Below are 26,318 nucleotides of genomic sequence, written 5' to 3'. Positions count from 1 at the left end.
CACAGTCCTTTGGGATTTCTCTGACATCAAAGTATCAAAGAACTAGGAAAAAAAAATCCAAAGCTAACATGCAAAGCTGCATCTTCCAAGAATTAGAAAAAATATTTAAAAAAAAAATTAAATTGTCAAGAGCAATGCTCCAAAATGGTCCATGCCCTTGACCAAGTTAATGCATGAATACCAGAATGAGACCTGTTCCAAGATTTGCTGCTCCACTGGGATGCGCATAAATCTATGGAGCCCCAGGGGATTCATCCATGGGTGCTGAAGAGCCAGACACAGGCATCGAATGTACATTAAGTAAGTTTGCGGATGATACTAAACTAGGAGGAGCTGTGGACTCCCTCAAGGGTAGACAGGCCTTACAGAGAGATCTGGACAGACTAGAGAGCTGGGCAATCACCAGCTGTGTGAAATTTGACAACAGCAAGCACCGGATTCTCTACTTGGGGTGGGATAATCCTGGTTATATGTACAAACTGGGGGATGAGAGGCTGGAGAGCAGCCCTGCAGAAAGAGATCTGGGGGTTTGGGTTGATGGCAAGTGGAACATGAGTCACCAGTGTGCCCCGGCAGCCAAAAGGGCCAACTGTGTCCTGGGGTGCATGAAGCACAGCACAGCTAGCAGGTCAAGGGAGGTGACTGTCCCACTCTACACTGCAGGGGTGTGGCTCCACCTCGAGTACTGTGTGCAGTTTTGGGTGCCTCAGTATAAGAAGGACATCAAACTGTTAAGACCGTGTCTAGAGGAGCGTGACCAAGATGGTGAAAAGTCTCAAGGGCAAGACTTGGGAGGAGTAGCTGAGGTCACTTGTCTTGTTCATCTTGGAGAAGAGAAGGCTGAGGGGTGACCCCACTGCAGCCTACGGCTTTCCTCAAGGGAGGCAGCGGAGAGGTGCTGATCTCCTCTCTCTGATGACCAGCGATAGAACACAAGGAGATGGAATGAAGCTGCGTCAGGGGAAGTTCAGATGGGACTTTAGGAAACGGTTCTTCACGGAGAGGGTGGTTGGTCACTGGAACTGCCTCCCCAGGGAAGTGATCACAGCACCAAGCCTGTCATTGAGTTCAAGGAGCATCTGGACAATGCTCCTAGTCATATACTTTAGTTTTAGGTAGTCCTGCGAGAAGCAGGGAGTTGAACTCAACGATCCTTATGGGTCCCTTCCAACTAGAGATATTCTACTTCCTTTTAATTAAAAAAGTAGCTTTGTTATTTAAAAAAAAAAAAAAAAGAGCATTTAATACAATCAGATTTTATGGATTAGACTTCAGGAGATTGTGAGAGACTGAATTGTTACCTTAAGCTGTTTGTCTCAAAGATTGTTAGGCGTGAGAGACTGGACTGTCATCTCAAGCCATTCATCTCAAGAACTGTGAACTGCTTATCTCGAGCCTTTTGTTTCTGGGATACCCTGCCTAAGCAGGACATTCCTCTGTCCATAAGGAGGATTACTAGGCCACTGAGGCATCCAGGAGGGCTGAAGCCAACAAGTATGCAAGAACATGGAGGCTACCGTTCTCACGGAAACTGTAGTCTCTGAGGTAAGATACTGGTTTCTGGTGTTGATCACACGAAGGTCGCGTGACAGATGAAATGTTCATGCACTGTTCACACACTGCACGAACAATACGCCTGTGCATACCTCATCAAAATATGCCCTATAAAAAAATCGTGTAGACAAGCTGTGGTGTGCACCCACCACCGAAGAATTGAAGACTGAGGACCAAAGGGACGCCGCTGGATCCACAGTGGTGACTATCCTTGCAACTCTATCCTGACTGCTTGCTTGATTTCTGCCTTTTCTTCCATTCTACCCTATCGCTACTATTTTATACTTGTGATAATAAAAGCTCTTTTGGGTATAAGGCATTTGACCTCATTTGTGTCTTAATCTCGCTCTTGGAATCATATCGAAACCTTCCCCGACATTGCATCAGGACAGAGATTAAGGGAGAAAGTTGAAGGCTGACAGGGCTGACTTGGAAGAGGTGAGGGATAATTTGTACTTTCAATTGGAAAGATCATAGAGAAAAGGGAGCTTTATAAAGTGTGTGTATGCATGTACATATACATACATCTGTCTATATATTCTGTTTATTGATGTGCATTACCAATAGAACTGGGAGTTCACATCCATTAGAAATAAACATGCCCAGCAAAGGCAATGGGATTACAAATATTACAGTAAATTCCTTAACATGAATGCCCTTTTTTTAATATACCTTAAATGATGCATACAGAAGAGAACACGATTTCACTCTGCTCTGCAAACTCATGCTTGACTAAGTAAAAATATTTTGTAAGCTGAATATTTGCAATAGAGAATTAGAGAGCGTCCTGGTTTAACCCCAGCCAGCAACTAAGCACCATGCAGCCACTCAATCACTTCCCCCCACCCAGTTGGATGGGGAGAGAATGGGAAAAAAGTAAAACTTGTGAGTTGAAGTAAGAAAGGTTTAATAGGACAGAAAGGAAGAAACTAATAATGATAATGATAACACTAATAAAATGACAACAATAATAATGAAAGGATTGGAATATAAAAGTGATGCACAATGCAATTGCGACCAACACCCAATTAGTCCCTGAGCAGCCATCCTCCCACCCCCACTCCCTCCAGCTGATATACTAGACATGACATCAGATGGTATGGAATACCCCTTTGGGCAGTTTGGCTCAGCTGCCCTGGCTGTGTCCCCTCCCAACTTCTTGTGCCCCTCCAGCCTTCTTGCTGGCTGGGCATGAGAAGTTGAAAAATCCTTGACTTTAAACATTACTTAGCAACAACTGAAAACATCTGGTGTGTTAGCAACATTCTTCTCATACCTAACTCAAAACCATAGCACTATACTAGCTACTAGGAAGACAATTAACTCTATCCCAGCTGAAACCAGGACAGAGAGAAAACAGGTTCCAATTCTACACAATGCAACATGTAACTTTATTTCAACTCATTGCTTAATCTATTAAAAAAGTTAGGATAATACTCTTTTAATATTACACCACAGATTATTCTTGAAACAAGAATTGATGGCTTTATTTCTTTAACTATGTATTTCTGTAGAAAGGCTGGCAAATGGGGTTCCAATCTCAGTGAAAGCTTTTACTTAGCTAGCACAAATACTCTCAGATGACTGAAAGCTACTATGTCACCTTTCTCTTATCCCTCAACATGAAATAAATTAAAAAGAGCATATTAATATTTGTCATTCAGTATTCAACATCCATGAGACCTGTAGTTCACTAATTTGACTTACTGAATTATGTTTTTCATCTAGAAAACAGACTAAAAAGTGAGCTTCCCCTGTTCCATGAAGGTAAAAAAATTCAGGCTCTAGAATACATTGGAAGTTTGGATTTCTTACAGAGCTGGTTTTAAAGCTAAGACTGAGATGACATGATTTTTTGTCTCATGTTGATTCTAAGGTAAAAATTCAATCAAAAAAGAAACTTTCTAAATAGAAAGAATTGATCTTAAAAAATCTAGGCCTTAAATCATTAAATACTTAAGGAAAAAAACAGTAGCAGAAAAAAATTTTAACAAATTGCAACCATCTATTACAACATCTTTTTGCTTGGGGCACCTTTGCTTCCCATGCACTCATCAGTGAAACACCGTTTTCTGAATTTATCAGAGAGAGTCAGTAGGAGGCACATCCTTTTTCATTTCACAAGAAAGGCATTAGAGTAAATACTTAATTTTTTTCCAAGGTAATAATTTGAAAGTCAGGTCAAATGTCCATAACTATTATTCAGGAAATCTGTATTTCTAAAAGTTATGCATAAAAACTGTAAACAAAACCAAGAGTAAAATAAGTAATCACAATCCCGCATCCTATCTCTGAAAACAAAATCATGTAAAACTGATGTTTACAGCATTATAACCTTGACATTTCCTAGTCAAACCCTACCATGGTACTGGATTTTAGTATTTTATGTGTATATACACACTGGCAAAATTTTATACATAGGCACAAACATTACTTGTATATGAATGTCAAGAAAGTATCTATTTGCCTTAAAATCTGCCATATGACAGTGAAAAATAAGAGCAACAGCTATAACAAAAAATATATGCAGTCGGGAGAAAACTCAAGAAGCAAGTGTTGAACAAGTTCAAAGTAAAACCCTAGAAAATTGTATAAAAATCATCATAAATCTGTTAAAGAGTGTTTAAAACTCAGTAAGGCTGTTTTAAGCATATCTGTACATGAATGGATGCCTATTACATACACTTAATATACATATGAAATCATATTTAATTTTTCTAAGTAGTCCTTATTCAAACCTACCCAGATGTAACACAGTAACATATAAAAATGGGTAAATACCAACTTTTTTGCTATTTAGTTTTAAAAATCGAAATTTTATTTGCCTGAACGTCTTCTTTGCATTAAAATTGAAGCATCTGGACATGAATGACTCCCTCCTGTTTCTGCTACTCCTATATAATTTTTGTAGGGAAAAAAAGATACATGGTTTGAGAGGACATGTCTGTCATTCACTTCCTACTACAACAGATGTGTTAATAAATATGTATTTCTTTTCGTCCCCTGCCTGGGAGGAACAATACTGTTATTTTGTGAACCTCAGTGTTTCCCATCTGAGTGCATCCCTCGCATGCAACCGACATCATGACAACAGCTACAATTTAGAGAAACAATCTATGTCCGTTATTGACTTTCATTTACTGCACGCGTCTTTTTAGGGGCATTTCTGAGCACAAGGCAGGGCAGGTTCCGTCCCTCTGTGAACAGCTATTTTGGCTTCTGTTAGAGCGGCCCTTTCTCAGAAAACTGAGAGAGGAAAGAGCCGAGAGCCTTTCCAATGGGGGGGGGGGGGGGGGGAAGAGTTGGTCCCGCCGGCATGCAGCGCCCGGGCAGCGCGGCCTGGCAGCGAGCCGGGCGGGGGCCGGGCCTGCGGCTCTATCGCCCGACCCCCCTCCGCTCAATCCGAGCGAAGAGAAAGGTGGGCCACAGAAAGGGGGTTTTCAGGGGAAGGGGTGGGGAAGCGACCTGCGCTGGGGGAGCGCTGCGGGGCAGCCTGCGAGCACGCTTCTCGCCGGGCCTTTGGCTGCGACTCAGTGCCGGCACCCCCAGCGGGCGGCCGCAGCCCTGGCCGCCTCCACGAAAACACAAACCCCACCGCTCCGGAGCCGCCGCGGCTGCTCCCCTCCTCCGGGCCGGGGCCGCCATCTTAACACCGGGCGAAGCGCCTCTCCCCGACCGCTCCTGCCATACAAAGGGGTGCGACCACGTGACCCCCGTGCGCGAGGCTCTGCTGCCCGCACTCAAGATGGCGGGCGGGGCCCTCCGCCTTTGCCTCTTCCCTCCCCTCCACCCTCCCGGCCCCTCTAGGCCTCTTCCTCCTCCCAAGTCTCTATCCTTCGGGAGGCGGGCGCAGGCCCCACTTACTCTGGGGGATAGAGGCGCAGCTCCTCGATATCTCCCAGGAAGCCGAAGAGAGTCCGCATCTGCTCACTGGTCACTGCCGAGGAGAGGTTCGTGACCTGGATGACGGACGTGGGGCCCAAGGGGAAGCCCAGCGGCACCCCGATCCCTCCGCTGTTCATCATGGCGGAGCCTGCACGACCGCTGCTCTCGCAGCGGTGCCGCACGCAGCGGGAGAGGCGGGCCCGACGACGGAGAGGAGCGCGCGGCGCCTGCCAGAGCGTCCTAGCGCGCGGCCGCTCTAGCAGCGGACTCGACTGCTCCCTGGAGGAGTTTCTGGGCGGGCAGTTCGGCCCCTGCCGGCCGGGGCTCCCGGGGGAGCAAGCGAGCGAGCGCGCCCCCGCCCCGCGCAGGCCGGCCTCCGGCGGCCGCGCTCCCAGCTGGGCCGCGAGGAGAAGACCCTCGCCCCTCGCTTCCTGAAGAGCCGGCCGGGCCGGGGGCGGGACCAGCGCCGGGCCTCGGCCCCGCCTAGAAAGGGGCGCGGGGCCGCGCGCGCGGCCGGGCCGTTAGCAGCCGCGTGTCCCGCTCCCCTGCCTTCCCTCCCTCCACGCACAGGCCACCCGCACCCCGCGGCTGTGAGCGGCCCCGGCCCGTCCCCCCGCTACGGGCGGCGCGAGCGGCGGGGGGGGCAACGGCTTTCCTTCCCCGTCAGCGAAGCGGGAGGGTTCCCGGCTGGTGCCCGGGGTAGCGGGGAGTCTGGGTCCCAAAACCCGCCCGTAACAGGGCAGGTTTGGGACCCTTAGTTGCTGGGGCGTGAAACCCACCGGGCGCTCTGCCGGCGAGCTGAGAAACGGAAGAAGAAATAGGTCTCCCATCTAAGTGCCCTTTCGGTAGCCGAGTTCAACGGGAGGCGGTTTAATTACCCCAGGGAATAAACCCTTGAAAACACCCCAACTACGTTTAAGCAGGAAGGGGTTGCGGTCGAGTAAGTTGTGAACGGTTTTGTTACAACTGGACTGGGGATCTATCCCAATTGAATTGGTTTTAGCTGGAGTTGCAGTTCCAAGTTCTCTCTGAAAATTAGATTGACTGGAGAGAATGAGCCGGAGCGCTAGGCGGGTGGGTGATCGCTACAAAGGGTCTAACTGCAGTCTTTTTTAGGCGATAAAGAACTGTGCATCTTGGCACTGAGAGATTTAAGGCTTCAGACATGAGTATTTTAGGGTTTAATTCTTTCTGTACCCCAAACCTGAACTGAGAAAGGACCGAAGTATTTTTGAAGCTATCTGGGCTGAAAAAGATTGCAAATTTGTGATACGTCCCTGAGCAAGTAGGTCACTTGGTACAGAATCTCCATAGATAAGCCTGGGTAGTGCTTCCTTTACTGACGCTTAATATGTTATAGAATTTTAAGTAATTCCAAGCAGTTGTTAGAGATTTATTTTATTTAAAAATGCCTATGCATATGTTTCAGGTAGTACTTATTTCAAAATGGTAATTGGTGTGCTCATATTCTTTTTCTAAATGGAATCCATATTCCAGAAGTACAGGATTTAAGATCAGAGTTAAATCCTTTCTTTCAGTCATCCTGGTAACTTTTAATTAGCCTAAGTTTAGAGAAGTTTAACTGGAGAACTCAAGATCTTTTGTTACATATTGTGCAAAATCAAACTCCAGTATGATTATTCTATCTATAGGAATATTACACCAGGATTTCCTGTGTTTTGACTAGTACATCTCATCCAAAGGCGGTTAGCAGAGGTGTAGAACTATTACTGCTTTGAACATTCTTGTCCTTTCTCCTTGCATCTCTCAGTGGAGGGTACCAGAAAAATGAGCTCTAAAATTCACAAATAGAAAAGTTCTGTGATGTCAGAACTGACTGGGATACCCTCCTTCAGGTAGAGCCTTTCCAGTAAAAAGTAGAATCAGCCCATCATAAAATCATCATAAATGTGTGCCGTGGTTTAATCCCAGCCAGCGACTAAGCACCACGCAGCTGCTCACTCACTTCCCCCCACCCAGTGGGATGGGGGAGAGAATCAGGGAAAAAAAAAAGTAAAGCTCATGGCTTGAGATAAGAACAGTTTAATAGGGCAGAAAGGAAGACAACAACAACAATAATAATAATGAAAAAGTGACAATAATAATAATAATAAAAGAATTGGACTATATAAAACAAGTGATGCACAATGCAATTGCTCACCACTCACTGACCAATGCCCAGTTCCCAAGCAGCGATTCACACCCCTCCCCCAGGCCAACTCCCCCCAGTTTATATACTGGGCATGACATTACATGGTAAGGAATGCCAGTTTGGGTCAGCTGTCCTGGCTGTGTCCACCCTCCTAACTTCTTGTGCCCCTCCAGCCTTCTTGCTGGCTGAGCATGAGAAGCTGACTTAGTACACACACTACTTAGCAACAACTGAAAACATCGGTGTGTTATCAACATTATTCTCACACTAAATCCAAAACATAACCCTATACCAGCTACTAGAAAGAAAATGAACTCTCTCCCAGCCAAAACCAGACAAAGTACATATGAAATTCTGAGCTACTGGTCTGCTTCCCAAAAACAAAACAGAAGCAAAACACTGTTAAATTTTGTACTTGTCCATTCCTGCCAGAGGACAAAATTAGCTTGGAAAATAACACAAATAGATAAATTAATTTTGATTTCAGAAGAAGAGAAAAAAAACCCAAAAAACCAAAAAACAAACCCCAATGCCATAAGCCTTGATTCACGTAGGCTGCCCTTAAAATGCCAGAAGTAAACAAAGACTCTATTTTAGCCAAACTGTTCAAAATTTTAAAGTATTTAAGAGCCACTCCCTCTCCTATAATAAAAAACAGAGCTATTGAGAAAAAAGGTTAAATAAAATGGGTAGACATGCAGAAGTGGAATTGGTGTACAAGCAGTGCCCAAACATCATCTCTCTAATCAACAGTTAACGGAGTTGCATTTGCATCTTCATACGGGTTGCTGTAGGCCAAGAGAAAACTTCAGCTGTGGTCTAAGTGGATTAGTACATGTAGGAGCTTCTTTTCAAATTTTCTCACCTGTTTTTATACTTTTAAGTAACTGTATTGGTGCCCTTAGATTCAGTAAATAAATTCTTTTGTTTTACCTTCACCTTGCCTGTACAAGCAATGATGTTAGGTTAATTAGCAAAGACCAAGGCATTCTGTGCCTGTAGTGCAGAAGTCCTTCAGCTTCTGCCAGCTGGGGATCCCAGCATCAATTTCCTGACAATCCACACGATAGATTTTGCCTGAGCTCCAGCTCTGAAGCTCTAACCATGATTTCAGAAAGCCCTTTGCAAAATTGTAGAGTTATCCAGAGTTGATGGGGTCCTTGGGAGAACAGCTTTACAGTCATTGCATTAAATTCTCAAAAATTAGTTAACACCTCTCTGGAATAGTAAAGTTATTACTTAAAAATTCCTGTTCTTAATATGTAAAATCAGGTGCAAACTATGCTTCAAAGAGAACTGATTTATCAGTAACCATTGTGTAGTCAAAGTTCTTTCCATTTCCTTCAAAGTTGCTCCAGAAATTAGACTGAGTGGGACTTCGCAATTCATAAGGGTCCCCTGGTGAGCAGAGTTTTCAGACACTGTGAAGGCAAATGGTAAATGGTAAACCATCCATGCATGAACAATATGCATGTTCATGAGGGAAAAGAAGCAATCCTTTCTGAAAACAAAAAGTGGGGGTTTTTTAGAGGTACAGGGCAAATCTCAGAATATGGAGCACTTGCTTGCCCTTACAACAACATACCTTTTCTGTTTCATGAATCAGCTGAGGTTTTCCTGTGTATAGAAAATAATCTTCCCCTAAAACTGCATCATTTAGATTCTGAAAAACAACAGCAATACATTACCCTTATAGAGATCATGAAACTTAAATTCCATGTTATCCACATGTAAAATGGTAAAGTCTTTAAACAAAAGCAACTATTAGCCTTTTGTCTAAGATTGTATTTCCTGATCTTTCCAAAAGGTTTAAAAGCATTTACTGGGAAATGTTAATTGCAAGTGCCAGAAGCAAAATATTGGCAATTCAGAAGGAGGTTACAGTAAAACCTGTTTTAGGTGATCAGGAGAAAAGTCTTTCTCCTTACAAGAAGTGACCTTTAGAGTAGACCGTGGATGGTCTGTTAGATGAGCACATCAGTGTGGTACTTGCTGTGCTTCCAGGTGTAGGGAGTAGAAATCAAATGAGGTAAAATAAAGAGAGAAACATTAGAAAGCATTCATTAGCCTTCTTTAAATGGAGCCTTAAAGACTTCCAAAAGAATCTTATCCACAGAGCACATCTGTTTGATATAAAATCAAACAGTTCTACTTTTTAAGCAATTTATGAAAAGTAAAATTTAACTTCAGATTCAACTACTCCTGGGGAACAGGTTGTTGTGGTTTAACCCCAGCCAGCAACTAAGCACCACGCAGCTGCTCACTCACTCCCCCCCCCACCCAGTGGGATGGGGGAGAAAATCAGGAAAAGAAGTAAAACCCCTGGGTTGAGATAAGAACGGTTTAATAGGAAGAAAAGAAGAAACTAATAATGATAATGATAACACTAATAAAATGACAACAGCAATAATAAAAGGATTGAAATGTACAAATGATGCGCAGTGCAATTGCTCACCACCCGCCGACCGACACCCAGCCAGTCCCCAAGTGGTGATTCCCCACCCCCCCTTCCCAGTTCCTAAACTAGATGGGACGTCCCATGGTATGGAACACACCGTTGGCCAGTTTGGGTCAGGTGCCCTGGCTATGTCCTGTGCCAACTTCTTGTGCCCCTCCAGCTTTCTCGCTGGCTGGGCATAAGAAGCTGAAAAATCCTTGACTTTAGTCTAAACACTACTTAGCAACAGCTGAAAACATCAGTGGTATCAACATTCTTCACATACTGAACTCAAAACATAGCACTGTACCAGCTACTAGGAAGACAGTTAACTCTATCCCAGCTGAAATCAGGACACAGGTAAAACTTGGCTCTGGAAATCTCAAGCCCCTGAGACCAATCAGAAAGTTTGGAGCGAGGATGACATAACCCTTGACAGAGGAGAATCGGGTTAAACGAATTATACACACAGGTCCATGGGACCTGATGGGATGTTTGTAAGAGCATTGAGGAATCTAGCCAATGTCACTGTGAGGCCACCATTAATTCTCTTTGAAAGGTTGTAGTGTTTGAGGGAGGTGAATATCACCCCTAGTTTCTAGATGGGCAAGAAGGAGCATCTGTAAAACTACAGGCCGGTCAGCCTCACCTCGATCCCTGGAAAAGTGACATAGCAAATCTTCCTAGAAGCCATTTTCAAACCTGTTAAGGACAAGAAGGTGACTGGGAGTTGTGAGCATGGATTTATGAAGAGAAAAGTATTCTGACCTGTATAGCAGGTCATTTCATTGTGTAGCCTTCTACAGTGAAATGACTGGCTCCATGAAGGAGGGGAGAGCAGCTAAGAGTGTTTATTTTGCCTTCAGCAAGCCTTTTGTGACTGCTTCCCATAACATCCCGTAACATCCTTATAGACAAACTGATGCAGTACAGATTAGATGAGTGGGCAACCAGGTGCATTGGAAGCTGGCTGAATTGCCCTGCTCAAAGGATTGGGATCAGTCACACAAAATCCAGCTGGCAATGAGTCAATAGTGATGTACCCCAGGGTCAATATTGGGTCCAATACTGTTATATTGTCATTATATCTTCATTAATGACCTGGACAGTGGGACGTGGTGTGACCTCAGCAGGTTTGCAGATGATGCAGAATCCAGAGGAGCGGCTGATACCTTAGAGTGGATGGGCTGCCATGCAGAGGGACCTCAAAAGCCTGGAGAAATGGGCTGACAGGTATCTCCTGTTGTTGAGCAAAGGGAAATGCAAAGTCCTGTACCTGGGGAGGAATAACCCCATGCACTAGTACATGCTGAAGGCCAACTGGCTGGAAAACTGGCTGGCAGGAAAGGACCTGGGAATCCTGTTTAATGAGTTTAACATGGGCAAGCAATGTGCCCTTGTTGCAAAGAAGGCCAACACCCCCCTGGGCTGCATTAGCAAGAGCATGACCAGCAGGTTGAGGAGGGTACTCCTTGCCCTCTAGTCAGCACTGGTGAGGCCACATCTGGAATGCTGTGTCCAGTGCTGGGCTCCCCAGCTCAGGAGGGCTTCTTATCAATGTGAATAAGTACCAGATGGAACAGTATAAACAAGACAGCCAGACTTTTCTCAGTGGTGGCCAGTGACAGGACAAGAGGCAATGGGCACAAATTGAATTGCAGGAATTTTCATTTAATCACAAGAAAAAACCCCTTTGTTTTACTGTGAGGGTGGTTGACTGCTGGAAATGATTGCCCAGAGCAGTTGCGGAGTCTCTATTCTTGGAAATACTCAAAACCTGGCCTGTTGACCTTGTTTTGAGCAGGGTGGGGTTGGACTGGGCAATCTCCAGAGGGCCCTTCCAACCTCAGGAACTCTGTGATGCTGTGAGAACTACAGGTGCTTACCTGAACTGAGTTCACTTATTCAATCGTTCTTAGTTGATAAGAAGCTTAGAAGAATGCTTTTTGTTAACTTTCTATAATAATGGAGATATTCATTAGTGATCTGAGGAAATCTGAAAATCCATTAAAAGTGTTATAGTACTGCTACCTTGCTCAGAATGTCTGTAGTCAATGCAGGTCTACAGTTGGTGGAATGGTTTGTTCTTTGATTATATTTCACGTATATGACAAGATCTTTGAGCTACTTCACTGGTGGTTTCCATAATCATGTATCTTCTTCAAGGAGAGAGAATCTAACAGACTTTAATTCTTACTTTCATGGCCAAAACTGTTGATTAGAGAGAACCAGCAATGCTTTGCTCAATTACAACTACATTGAACAGGATTTGATGGAATGTGATTAACAAGTGAGACTAGCATCACTAATTCAAACAGGAGAACAAGCATGAAGAATTTACTTGTTTTTCTGTTCTCCTATAATAGAAAGGAACAATGCTTGACTTCTACCAAGATGCAATTAAGAACAAACAGCATTTCTGCAAGGAAAGCCTAGCTGCCAGTTTCCCACTTAATGTTGTAGCAAACAATGCTTGGAATTGCTCCATAGATCATATAAAGTAATACTTTGTATTGGCCAAGCAGCACATAGAATATCAAGCATATTATTGCCAACCTAAGTACAAATGTAAGATAGTCTAGAAAAAGCTTTTCCTGAGAAACCTGTGAGTACATGAAAATCTCAATGAATTTGTATCACTGTCAGCAAAAACAGCTAATCTCAGAGGTTTTTATCTGTCAAAGTATTTGCCTGTATGTCAAACTGCTTTTCCGACTTGTCATAATATTTTTCTTGATCACCACTTATTCCTTATGTGCTGTTGTAACACCTGTTACTCACCTGACTCACACAACACTCTGTTAAACAAAGAAGAAAGACTGATACGTGCATTGTTCAGGAAAGGACCGCCCATGTGGTGGTAGGGTGGCCATATGACTGATACTCCTTTCCGTGGGCATTTCTCAGCTGCGTTTGGTTGTCAAATGACTAGATGTTTCCATGTAAGTTACTTAAGCATCAACTCACATTAATACATTTGCAGGATGCTAAACAACACACTCTTTGTCCTGTTTTTTTTTCAGTCAGGCTTTCATAATTCTGCAACTATGCACTGAACTCAAAATAAAAAAAACTAACAGTCTTTAGGGGAAAAAAAAAGTCCAAACATTAAAATAATCATTGTATAACACAATTTGAATTTTGGGAACAACTTATTGAGACTTTGAGAAAAGTTTGAGTGAAGGGTACAAATCTTTAAAATACTGCCATCATTTAACTATAACTAGCACGTTTGGTTCTCATTAAAGCATTCGAGTTGTGCTCAGTATAGAACTTTATTTAAGATGGTGAATTCATATGTTTAACTTAATCTTTCAGTATGTAAGAGTGATTAAAATAGACATGTATCAATCTTGTGAAGAGATCCAAATAAAAATAAAGCATTTTTCTTCTGAATATTCTTTCACAAGCAGTACTAGAATGCCACTAAAACCCAGTATATTTATATAGTTTTTGCTAGATAAGTTTGTTTCCATACTCAATAACTTTACACCATTTGACTTATCGTACAACCAAAATTCCAATGTTTTGCATAGATGGGTGATGCAGAACACAGGAAACAAATGTGTCTTTTACAACATGAATATTCCTTCTCTTGTGAGTTAATCAAGAGGCATAATTTTCAAATGCCAGTCTCCTACTACTGCTCACAGTAGACTGCCTGTTCAGACTGACTACTGATAATGCTCTTATTTTCTCAGGTTTTGCCCAGATGCGTGCTCCAGGTCAGGATATTTTTCTGCCTCTCATAATCAGCTAGGAATTTTACTCAGTGTATAAATTCATGCAGAGATGCTTGCCAAGTTCTGCACATGGCCAAAACCTCAGTTCTGATAGTATGAACTGTTTCTCATCAGAGTAGGCAGTTAACATGATATCTGAAAACAAGAGTATATGTTTTGCCTACATCTACAGTTATTTCAGCACATTTTATTTTGGAATAAAACTGCACATGGAAGTAGGATTTTTGAAATATCTAACACAATTCAGATTGACACCTCAGTTTAACTTGAACTAACTTTCAAATAGAGACAAATTGGAAAATGTCAACTTTGTAGCATTTCACAAACAATAGACTTCATTCTAAACTCCAACAAATCCACAGTTCTTCCCAAATGCTAGAAATTGCTTTCACCCCCTTTCCATCATTATACCATTCAGGCTTATCAGGCAGCTGCTCTCTTTTTTTGTATATGCCTTAGTATAATTTGTTGTTGTTTTTTTAAGAAGACTGGAGGAAAACATCTTACAGAAAACAAACTCTTAATTCTGTGAAGTAATTCCTAATCCACCACATCTGTGATCTCAAAAGTTATATAAAATGCATTTTACAAGACCTATTTTTCACAAAGTATGAGACTGATTTTATATCCCTACCCAGAAAAGTTATAAAAATATTTTTCTAGCATAAAATTTCTCTAGTGGTAGTTGTTTTTCCTAGATGAAACTTGAGCCAGAAATCTTGAAATCCTACCTATATTGAGAGTAACATGAACTCTACATAGTCAATGTAAGCAGCTGAAGTCCTTTCAAACTTCCCACCTCTGGATGGCAGTCTTTTATATGTTTATGGCATGGTAAACTGAAGCAGCCGTGAGATTTCTGCATCTGCTTTTTATCTGTTTTATGGCAAACACATGAAAAAACTTGATTGCTATATTTAGCATAGCAGTATCAGTTCTAAGAGTCATATTAGCAGCTATATGAGTGTGCTTTATAATGAAGTTCTTCGCCCCATAAAATTGCTGAATTCAAAGATGGAGTAGCTTTTCTCAGCTTTCAATTCTTTTAAAACTTACTCCAAAATAAGATGAGGGACTTAGCTGACAACCAATAGTATCTAGATAGTATTTTTATCTCTGAATCTCCAAGGACGTATTAACAAAGAAAGATTATCGCCACCATTTACAGGCTGGGAAAATGCACCAAAGGGGGTAAGAGAGAGATCTGAGAACAGATTCTGCATCCAATTATTGTTTCAGGGCAGCATTTCTTCAGTCACTTACAAAATCTAGTATCTGTTTTCCGGACAACACTACTTGGACTACAGAAGCATTTCTTCTTCAAAAGGGGTTTTTAGAAAACCCTCTTTTAAGCCATACAAAATTCTACCTATCAATTGTGTAAGTTTATATTAAACAAAGTTTTATGATATACTTTTAAAATCAGTATGTGTGAATATGTATGTGTAGGAGAAGGAAAAGAAAATGTTAAAATTCAGCTTGCCTGTTTTTTTTTTTTTGTTTTTTTTTTAATTAACTGAGGGTCTTCTGAGAGATTTGCTACTTGCTATTTTTCTGGTAGGGCATGCTATTGGAACAGTTCAGGTAGGTCCCTGCTATTTCTGGAGAAAAAAAGCATCTTTTTCCTTTGCTGTGAGGTTCACTCTGCTCTGAGTCACAGCTTGTAACTCTACATAAAGGTAAGATGTTTTTAAATCTCCAGAACACCTATCTGAACAAGATAGTTCAGAGGAGTTGGATAGAAAATTCTGGAATTCACTGGGAAGAACTTCCTCTGCCTCCCAGCCTGAGTTCATAGGAGCAGGGCAAGAAGTTTAAAAACATTTAGGACACAGAAATTTCATTCCTCTAAAGCCAAATAATTTCATGTATAGTGGAGGAACTGCAGAAATGTGCCTTTCTATTTTAGTGCCTGACTGTAGTGCACAAACACAGTTCCAGTCTACCCATTAGAGATGAAATTTTCTTTTTTTGTGCAATAGTTGAATTACCATCATCACAGGTATTGGTTTGATAAACTGCAGTTCATAGGGTATAATCTTCAGCTGGATAATATCACCTGGAGCTGAAAAAATCACAACGGTAGTGAGTTTTCTGTTCAGGGCTATTGTTTTGAAGAATGATAATCCAGGTATTGTCGCAGCTAAAGTGGCTGCTTTAATTTGCTCTTGCGTGCTGAATTTCAAAGAATACTTCTTTTGCCTTAAGTTGGAAAAATAACACCAGTTTTGGTCATATCAGTCAACCAAATTCTTCTTATCTGAGACACAGAAAAAACCATGAATAATGGTAACTTGCACACTTAAAAATCTAATCCTGTGTGTCCTGCTGCATGACAAGGACAAGATGAGACGGTCTGGGTACAGTCACACTTCGCCACTACTTCTAGTTCCCAGCATCCTTCATGGCATAAGAATATAGGCTTCCACTGGCAATAAAAGGATTAGAACCTTTATAATTGTTAAGTTTGAAAACATACCGGAGTATAACTCAGTGCAAATAAACATTAGCATTTTATTTATAACCTTTATTTGAAAGTGGTATAAAATAGACTTTATTGCAAAATGAATTGAGTTCAGTAAGTACTAATACAGAAAATTCTTTTTGCTTCCTTAAGATGTTTTGGTATCTTAAGATGTCTTAAAATACAAGCACATCATGATTAATGCTATAACAGAATAATTACAATCTACAATTAAAAACCCACCACACGGCACTTACTGCAGAGTCAGTCCTATTATTCAAATCACCAAGTGTATTTTCATTGCTTTTTTAATTAAGATTCAGCAGAAAAAAAATGTTTGGAGGCTTTTCAGCATGGTTTCTGACCCTTGCATGCATCACCTCCAACCTCATCAGTTGTTTCTTATTACAGTTAGCAAATGAGACAATTTTACATGATTATTTCATTTTTCCCAGGAGTTAGTATTATGTCAGCTAACCAGCTGTTAATATCTATCTCAATATTTATTAGTAAACCTCACTTTCTCAGTAGAGGAGCCATGGCTTTCAACTGAAGTACTTCTGTCAGAAACATTCTCAGCAAACATACCTTCTCCATATTCAAACCCAGTTGTTGATTATTCTATTGTGAGTAGAAGTTGTTGCAGACAAAAATCAATCAAACATGCTAAAATGTTATGATATTAGGAGCCTTGGCACAATACTTTCAAATCATGTATTTTGCCAGTGCATACTTTTAATTCAGTAGAAAGCTTTCCCCCCTTTTTGTCGGTTTGTTGGGTTATTTTTCTCCAAAGTTTCCTTTGCAAATCAACAACATTAGCAATTGAATGAGAATTTCTCTGTGGACCATCTGGTTCATCTGACCAGTTTCTCTGTTAAGAGACAGTCCTTGAGAAGTTTGTCCAAACTGGTATTTTCACATGTCTGGCAATCAAGAGTGAATATTCCATCACAGTTGTTTTCATTAATTTGGACAATACTGAAACATAAACAGTTCAGCAATTTGCAGTGTCCAACCATGCCTCATGAAACGTATGCAGTGCAGAGCCATATTCCCCTTTGTGTTATGCAGCTGCAAAAATAGATGTTGCAGACTACTGTAATCAGAAATTTAATTCCCGATGCTCAAAAGTTTGGGCCATGCAGAAAAGCTACGTCATTTCAGCAACGTGACCTTTCATGGGGAACTGTTCTCAGCCATCTCAGGAACCTTAGCCAGCCCAGTCATGTGATACTTGTTCTCACACACCTTCTTATTACATCTCTAAAATTTTTAATCAGGTATTCATATAAATGTGAGTGGCTGAAAGTGTTCTCACTCAGCCATTACAACCTACATGTTAACTGAATTCACAGCTCAGTAACTTTTATCCACAGCTACTTAGTAGATTTTTCCCTTAAGGGGGATAATTGCAGCCTACTTCTGAAATGCACAGAATCCTGTGCAAAGTATTTCTGATGCAGTCTTTATTTCATGTTTTCTTTTCCTTTAGGCCAAATAGCTGCTTCTTCTTCTATACTTAATTCTTATCCTTAATACAAAGCAGTATTTCAAATTGCAGTGTGGAAACACAAGTCATGTTCTTCTAGACAATATCAGGAAAAGCAAACACAAGAAGGCAGAGCTGGAAATCGGGGAGTGTGACAGAGAAGCGGGGCTGGCCTGCAAAGAGGTGTGATGCTGGACTTGAAACGAGGCTCTTAGAAAGCAGTAGAAGAGGTGGGCTCCTGGCAACACTCTGAGAAGCTTAAGGGTACCTGCTGCTGCCAGGTACGAGGCAAGGGGAGCCACAGGGCCGTGGCCGGGGGAACCTCCGACAGCTTCTAGCGAGTGAGGTCAGCAGCCCTTGACACAGGGTGCCTGGAGCCTTTCTTGCAGCGGCCCCTGTTTCAGGAGGATGAGTCTCCCCCCTCTTTTAGCTGGTGCTAGGGGCAGGGAGGCTGTCTCAGAGCTCAGTGGATGAGAGGGAGTGCCTGGGGTCTCTCCTGGACGTTTCCTGCAGGAGGGGCGCTGCTGTTGGAGAGCTCTGCTGCTAAGCAGAGGAGTTACGGAAGTCAGCAGGCTGCGCGGCATCAGAGTGATAGGATCTCCTCAGAGACCCTACAGCTTCAAGAGCCCTGGACCCCCACCACAGTGCAGACCTGGGCAGAGTCTGTCACTAGCAGAACTGCAAGTGGAATATCAGTGGAAGGCAATGGCTGGAAGCCCGTGTCTTCCAGACCCACACGTAAGGGTCTTGCTCCACCCGAGGTTCACAGCCCTCTAAGCTGAGGAAGAGCTGACGGTGCTCTCAAGCAAAGTATCTGGACAGACTGAGCCTGAGCCACGCCAGACCACCTGGAGCAAGCAGTGAGGGACGTAGTGGGCAGCTCCCTGCTGTGGGGCACAGAAGCACCCATCTGCTGACCTGACCCACTGGCTAGAGAAGTTTGCTGCTTGCTGGGGGCCTGGATCCAGGATGTTGTGGAGAGTCTGCCAAAGCTTGTCCAACCCTCTGACTACGACCCCCTGCTCTTCTCCCCTGTGGGCACCAGCGATAGCTCCAGGGGCGACCAGGAGAGGATCTATCACCCCCAGTCTCTGGGGGGATAGTCAGGGCTGTGGGGTCCCAGGTGCCTTTCTCAGTCCTGCTTGTGAGGGGAGAGGGCATGAGGAGGAGGAGGAGACTGGTACTGACTGGTGCAGAGCTGCGGTCAGCAACAGTTCTTATTTCTATCACCATGGGACACTCTTTGAGGATGAATGTCTGCTTGGAGAGATGGGATCCACCTTGCTAAGTGATGGTGGGGATGCAGTAACTCTTAAGATTCACATAGTTAAGTAATCATCTCTAGATATCACTTTCAAAAATGTGTCAAGTCTAGAAATTAAAAATATTTTCTCTATTGGAACATATGTTTGTACAGAAACTGTGTGTGCACCTCCCCTGGGTAACCTGAAAGCCCCAGATACTGAATGAGTAGCATGTATAGCTGTAGAAAGCTTAATTTCTTAAACAAAAATAAACTACAAAGGCAGTGATATGATGTGACATGTGATATGAAATTTATTTTCATCAGTTTCCAGTGGCTTTTTTTCTTGGCTCATCATTATAAAAGCTTCCTCTCCCTGCCAACAGTCATCAGTAGTTTTCTTTAGTCTTCATAATTGTAAGAAGAATCAGATGGAGTCATGTCACAGGAAATTAAATCATGTATTTTATTGCTTACTTCTTGAGGATGAATAAGAACATGAATTAAAAAGTGTGTTCCCTACTCTAGAAGCAAGTGCCTCGTAGATACATAATGCTTCTATCAGCTGGTTCCAGCAATACTTCCGTACATTGGAGATCATTCTGCTTAGTGAAACAGTAACATGTAGAAACCGTCAGTTCAAGTACAAAATTATAAATTCTTAAAGAACCTTCACTGTTATATGGGCTAACCAAGAACTACCTAAATGACCTCTGCTCTGATAAGTATGCACCAATGCTTTAGTGGAACAGCACATTAGGTTTGTCATGCCTGACAAATGTGAAAATACTCTTAAAATTTCTCAAATGGAGGGAGAACATACAAGATGGCACTTAAGATACAATTCTGTGGAGCAAGTGAAGACAAACCCAGTTTTTCCAAAATCACCTGCTGTGGTGTAAGGTAAGGTTTTCTTTTTGGATGTTTACTTTCAAATCTAAGTTGTAAGGCAGAACTTGACCTTCATTTGGCATTAGCCCATTGTCCAAAGTAAGACTGAGGTTTTTGTCTTGTGTTAAAGGCAGTTTAGAAACTTACAGGCTTATCCTGTTGCAAAGAGTGAAAAACCACCAAAAAGCCCCCGAAAAACCCAGAAAATAGAGCATTTGTGTGATTTGAGATTCTCCCATGGTACAGAGGCACTTGGGGCCAGCATTGATACAGTCCTGTCACTGGTAGAGCAATTCTAGCAGAAAAAGTATTAAAGGAACAAGGAACTCCAGGTCCAAACTTAATTTGAAGACCAATAAAGGAATAAAGACAGAAGTTATTTACATTAGGCTATCTAAATTAGGTCAGTTATTGCAATCATGATTTGTCTTTGTTTTTTCATCTTACAGGATAGGTTTTTAGACTCACAGTTTTCCAAAGAAAGAACCAAAACCTGTAACTAATGATAGGCTTTTTTTAGATGCAGTATCTGCCGTTCATGAGGAAGCTTCTGACCCAAAACAACAATCTTCTAAAATACTTGCAGTTTGCTTAATAAGAGGAAATTATTATTTCAGAAATTATACTTGTTCTGGTTGGAACCCATGTTCCAACATTTGTTTTCAGAGGGCAGATGCAGATTTGTCTTCTTAAATAAAAATTCATACAGTGCTCTAGTAGTTCTTTAATTTTCTATGTACTATCAGTCAGAACAAGTGATCCACTCCAGGGCACTCAAAAATATTTTACATTGGCCTATTTAGGTGGGCCTCTGGGAAAGATAATTCTTGATGGCAGAAGAGCAGAAATTATTTGATACTGTAACTTGAAAAATGTTTCCTAAAATCAGCTATACCCAACTGACTAGCAAAAATTGAATACAGGAAGATTTTGAGAAAGATGTCTCTTCTGTTGTTTGATCTTCTTGTTTTGTTTTCTAATACATGCCGTAGGTAAAACTTACTGAAATAGTGTCCTTGCTCATGACAAAATACATCATTTCTCACAGACTGTGAGAAATCACAGAATAATGTAAAACTGGCCAAGATGGATCCAGACACTATAACAAATTATCTTTTTATAGCCAAATTTTATACACTTCAGCCAAGAATTCATCAGTGCTGCAGGACCGTAGCTAGCATAGTGCCTAAGCAAGGCATTGAACTGACAATCATTAGGTCTGAGGTTTTTTCTGCTGACTTCAGTTGACCAGTGTATGATCTTAAATAGAAATTTCCACTTGTCTTACTTTGGCTACTTCAGTTTTTCATATGACAATACTTTTAGACAGGGGCAATCTTACAGTGCAGTTGTAATGTTTGGTGTAGTGGAACTCCAATTTCAAGGCAGTCTCACAGATGCTGCAAAAGAATCTTCTGGACACATTTCAAAATCAAATTTAATCCAAGGCAACAAAAATAACACACCAAAAATACACTTTCTCTCTGAAAAAGTGCCTCCAGTCAGAAAAGCACAAGTTGGACCCAGCATTCTCAGATGCTTGATGAAAAAGTAAACTGTTGAAATATGAAATAAAGTAGGAGACCCAAAGGCTCAGTTGCACAGGAATGAGGCTTACCTAACAAATAATACCTGTGAAATGGGAACGAATAAATTTGAAGTCTGATGCATAAAAGGCAGAAAAGACAACAAAAAGGTCTTACAAAAGAGAGTTCACATGGCAAAAATGAAGGGGGAAAAAATTCCAAAGTCCAAGTAGGGAGCAGATACAGAAAATCTTAAATAAGGAGGGGCCCAATACTCCTGGGTCATCAGGGCTGTAACCTGTTACAGTTAGAATCAGTCTTCTGCGTAGAGGAAGTCAGAAGTCAAGTAGTAAGTGATACTGGTATGCCAGACCCACATATACAAGGAAAAAAGACTGAACAGTTTGTGTTACTACATTGTCAGGTTGTTTCCAAGAAAATGGGATGTAAACCTGCATTTACCTCTCGTGTGAAATTCTGTGCCTAGGTCTTCCCTTTCTTTACTGCATAACCCTTGTACATCTCATCAGAGCACTCTCAAGACACTCTTAATTTTAACCCTGCTCCTTGACTTAGTCACTCCTCTCTGCTATTGAAACTACTTAGTTTGTATCAGGTAAAGACCACTCATCTCTCACTCATCTCTTTAGGAGAGAAGTCACTGGCTGCCCTAGCTGATTTCACTGCAAGACTGGGTTATTCACAGAAGCATTTCTTTATCATGAATAACCCAGCCTTGCAATGAAATCACCTGGAGCAAACCCCTGGGCACTGAGATGCACAGAACCAGAAACACAAATAAGACTTTACTAATGTATATTGATAGAGTACTAAGGTCTACAGAAACTATAGAAGAATGAAATAGCGTTATGGAGAACTTCCTAGAACTTAAATAAGTCAATTACACACAGCTTTAAAGAGCATTAGTTTATTATCTATTCTCCATGTGTTACCTCAGAAACAGTCTAATTATATACAAAAATTTGGAATGTTGAATAAATGCTGATCAATAAAAACATTTTGTAGCTGTTGACAAGGGAGTATTTCTAAACAAAACCAAAATAATCATAAAGGCTGATTCTGTGTGTTGCTTATTGCTATGCTTGTGTTCATAGAATGCTTTCAAGTATATACACATTTTTTAACTCCAGTCCAAAGAAGAAAATTAAAAATATTTACATAATAAATATGTGGGAGACTTCAACTTTTCATTACATCAGTTGAACTGATTCTTTAATGAACTATGAAGAATAGAAAGAATTAACAGAGTTTGCATCAACTCATTGCCATGCTGAGTAAGTTAGCCTGCTGATGGATTTTATTCTATTCAAAATGTAGTTTAAGATGCATTCAAAATGAAAAGTGCCAACATTGTCTCTCCTCCTGCTGAATCCTGGCGGGACTACTTCAGGAGACATCTTTCTCCCACTCTCTGCAAAATCATCTAGTTTGACATGTGCTTACCTTTACACACAGACACTGGAAGGAACAAACACATTTCAATCCACTGAAAAACTCCAACGTTTACTGAGTAAAATCAGCATAATCCATGTTTTATTAGATGGTTAATTTGCTAATGTACTGACGACAAGCTTTGGCCAAATATTTTCACAAGAAGTACTAAACTTCTTGCTATAAATCTCTACTTCTATAGTTCTACCACAGCCAAACAGTTTTTGGTAGAATTTTCCTGTGATACAGAAATCCAAAAATTAAGTGACACAACAATGTTTAAAACTTCTGTTACCATTAAAGCAAAATACAATACAGTATAATTCCTCAGTGATATATTTAAATGTACTGCAAAATGTATACAAAGTCAGTCCAAGATCAATAAAGAATCAGTTCCTCTTTTTGGACTCTTCCCTTCTCAAAGATACAGGTTATGTAGAAGACCAAGGTAATTTAGGACTTGTCTGTATGCATTCCCTTTAAAAGGCAGTGTGTGATAAAAATAACATGATTGAAAGTAATGAAAATGTGATGTGAACATTTTGCATTTTCAATAAAAAAATAGAAACTAAACAACAACAAAACACGTCTTAGAAGGGGAACACTGAAGCCTGCTATTATATAGCTATGTTTCTCATTCTTTTCTTTGAAGATTAACAGCACACAGAAAATAGGTGAATTTTATCAAAATACAGCACATTTCTGCTAATATATAAAAAAAATCATTTGCTATGTAAATATTACTGAAAATCAACTAAAAAGAATTAAAATATACAAAGAGTTGTTAAAGGGTTTCAATTACAATTATTAGAACTATACACAGTACAATAAGCAATAGTTAACATCTTTGAAAGAAGTGCAATAATATTGGAGTTCACTTATTTAAAAAGTACTGCCTGTTTATTACCGCTAGCTATGTATAATTCTTCCCTCTTCCAGCTCATTGTCCCAAAACTAAAGGAGGCTGGTGTTTTTGCTAGCTTTATTAAAAGCATTTACTTTTGCACACATGGGTTGAAAAAAGCAACTTATAACTGTCTCAAACTACCAACTTATATGTAATTAAAAATGAACTGCAATAACTGAATATTGCTCCAATGACAGGCTAATCATTAGCCCTGATTAAAAACAGTTATTGGTCTTCTATGGCACTTTTCCCTGGTCCATAACAACCATGTATTAATTATCACTGCAGATTATGCAGTCTCTATTCAATTACAAAGGAGAAAGAGAAAAATAAAGTTAATGTTTCTGGTAAACAAAATTAATAGAAGCATAATTGAATATTTTATACAGTAATAAGGAACAAAGGCAGCCTGTGGTAAATCACTATTACATTAATATAGTTAGAAACCCTTTAATGACTCTGAAGTGTCTAGTTCACATTTAATGTTACCTGTAGGAACAGCCCTTTAAGAAACATCATTACGAACTGGTGGGTTTTAAGTACCCCCTCCCTTTCCTCTCCATCTCACCACAGCAATTCTCCATCACTGTTCAAAGTTTCATAAACTTGCTTTGGTTACCTAGCTCCATGCGTATGGTTTCCTTTTTGATTAACAAGGCAATGCAAAGGCCAAACAAAATCGAGATGTCTTTCATAAGCTTTCCTGCATCATTTGCTTTGCGTGTGTTTAAATATATATTACAGGCAACAACCTTAAAAACTGGCCATTTCAGTTTCATTTTAAAAATCTGTAAGGTTAAAATGGAATACTTTTTATAAAGATAAAAGTATCACCATTTGCACAAAACTGGGGATTTCCACAGCAGAGAAAAACCTCTGGGCACATTTCCACAGTACAGTTGAAAAAATTATGTATGCAAGAAAACCCAACTAAACATGAATCACATGTGTAAATGAGTATTCAATGACTACATTAAGAACAAATCCTGTAGAATATCACAGATTTGTAGTTTCAGTCTTCCTAATAAACACCGTAAGCTTTTATTGCATTTTCTGTTGGTAGACGTACGCTCCAGAACTAAACACTTTTTCTTCTTTCCTGATTCCATATTTAGATAGCAGATAGTTGTTTCACCTGACCTTTACTCTGTCCAACCAGCACCACCTTCCATCTACCCATTCATCTATACAATGTGCACATAGCAAAGCCAACATTTCATATTTCCTGTCCAGATCTACAAAAGTGGTTTCAGCATAACACATTAATATGTGGTGAATAAAAATAAAGGCAATAAACAGCTACAGGACAGACAGCCCTGCCATCTGTCCATTGGCTACAACCGAGGCTTCACAAAGCCTTGCACAAAGTTTAGTAATGTATATGAATTATCCAAAAATAAACCTACCATCTGTACAAAAAAACAACACAGGTCTGTTCTTGGAGGAGTGATCCTTACATTGCTATAATGCTTAAAAACAAGTTTATTCCCCATATGCATTTCCAAAATTATTTCCTGTACGTTCTATACAGTGGTTTTTTCCCCATTTAGCCACAAGTTCAGTATTTCCTATACAAATTTTGATCATAATTCTTTTCAAGTTCCTTTCATGTATAAAAATAGGCAAAATACTCAGTTTCCCATAAGTCCTTCAATGAATCCTGCTGGCTTTTTCCCCCAATCCACAGTATTTATGACGAAACTTCTCGCACAATGATGAGTTCCACTGCATTCTGAAAAGTCTTTAGCAAAGATACTGCTTGTCCATGATCAATATTGATGAAACTGTATCCATTAGCCTAAAAAGAAATATTTAAAGTTGAAAATGAGTCTCTCATGCCATGTTAGTGAAACCTGGCTTATATTTCATGTTAGTTTATTTAAGCTTTAAAGTTTTAAATAATCAAATTCTATATGAATGCAGACAACAAAACACTGCAGATTTGCAGATTACATTGTTGATGTGAGTTGAACATGTACCTGCTGCAAGAAACTAAACTACTGGGTTAGCCTTGGAAGAATTTTGCCCCAAAGGTATTGCAAATAACCAAAAGAGAAAACTGAACTTTAAACCATTAACATCAGACATCTAATTCATCAGCCTTAATACAGCCACACCAAAAAAAGCAAATGCAGTACAAATGATACATCCCAGTTTAAATATCACAATATTAGAAATGGCATTTGTGACAAATTAAAACTATTGAAGCCTTTAACAAAAAACATGAATGGCATTGGGAGCCATTTTAGGGTGTGAGACCTCCTAAGGTCACCCCCAGCTTGAATTTTCCTATGACTCTAAACAACATTGTCATTCTTGGGACAGGTTTGGCATGGCAAACACAGGCAGGCTTAAGTGGCCTACAAAAGACAGGGAAAACGTGGCTATGGTTCAACTTCTCAGGGTGTACTACTGCAAATTCATGTTCCGTCTGGGTGGTAAAATCTTTCCGAATGGCAGATTCATCCAGTTTAAACTGTTAATGCTTCCAGCTCTATACCCCTCCTTTCTCCCTGAGCTACTGCCCCTTATGTGGCAACAGAGAGAACTGGTCGTGTGCCCTGCACCTTAG

General features: G+C 40.8%; 2 protein-coding genes across 10 annotated transcripts in view; both read right to left on the bottom strand.

The window, feature by feature from the left end:
- Positions 1–5,747, bottom strand: part of SREK1 (splicing regulatory glutamic acid and lysine rich protein 1) — a 39,312-nt gene extending 33,565 nt beyond the window's left edge. The window contains exon 1 of one of the 2 annotated variants that reach the window (XM_075021614.1): positions 5,419–5,747. In XM_075021614.1, coding sequence (XP_074877715.1) covers positions 5,419–5,579 — 161 coding nt within the window. In that variant the 5' untranslated portion in view covers positions 5,580–5,747. The remainder of the gene's footprint in view (positions 1–5,418) is intronic. The other variant, XM_075021613.1, reaches the window with a different exon arrangement.
- A 16,552-nt stretch (positions 5,748–22,299) lies between these two features.
- The window catches only part of ERBIN (erbb2 interacting protein), a 127,342-nt gene continuing 123,323 nt past the window's right edge, over positions 22,300–26,318 (bottom strand). For all 8 annotated transcript variants that reach the window (XM_075020886.1, XM_075020890.1, XM_075020892.1 and 5 more), the window contains one exon: positions 22,300–25,544. In XM_075020886.1, coding sequence (XP_074876987.1) covers positions 25,437–25,544 — 108 coding nt within the window. In that variant the 3' untranslated portion in view covers positions 22,300–25,436. The remainder of the gene's footprint in view (positions 25,545–26,318) is intronic.

Source organism: Buteo buteo, chromosome Z (genome assembly GCF_964188355.1).
Source record: "Buteo buteo chromosome Z, bButBut1.hap1.1, whole genome shotgun sequence".
NCBI lineage: Eukaryota > Metazoa > Chordata > Aves > Accipitriformes > Accipitridae > Buteo > Buteo buteo.
Note: the sequence above shows the minus strand (reverse complement) of the source record. Positions and strands in the feature narration are given on the sequence as shown.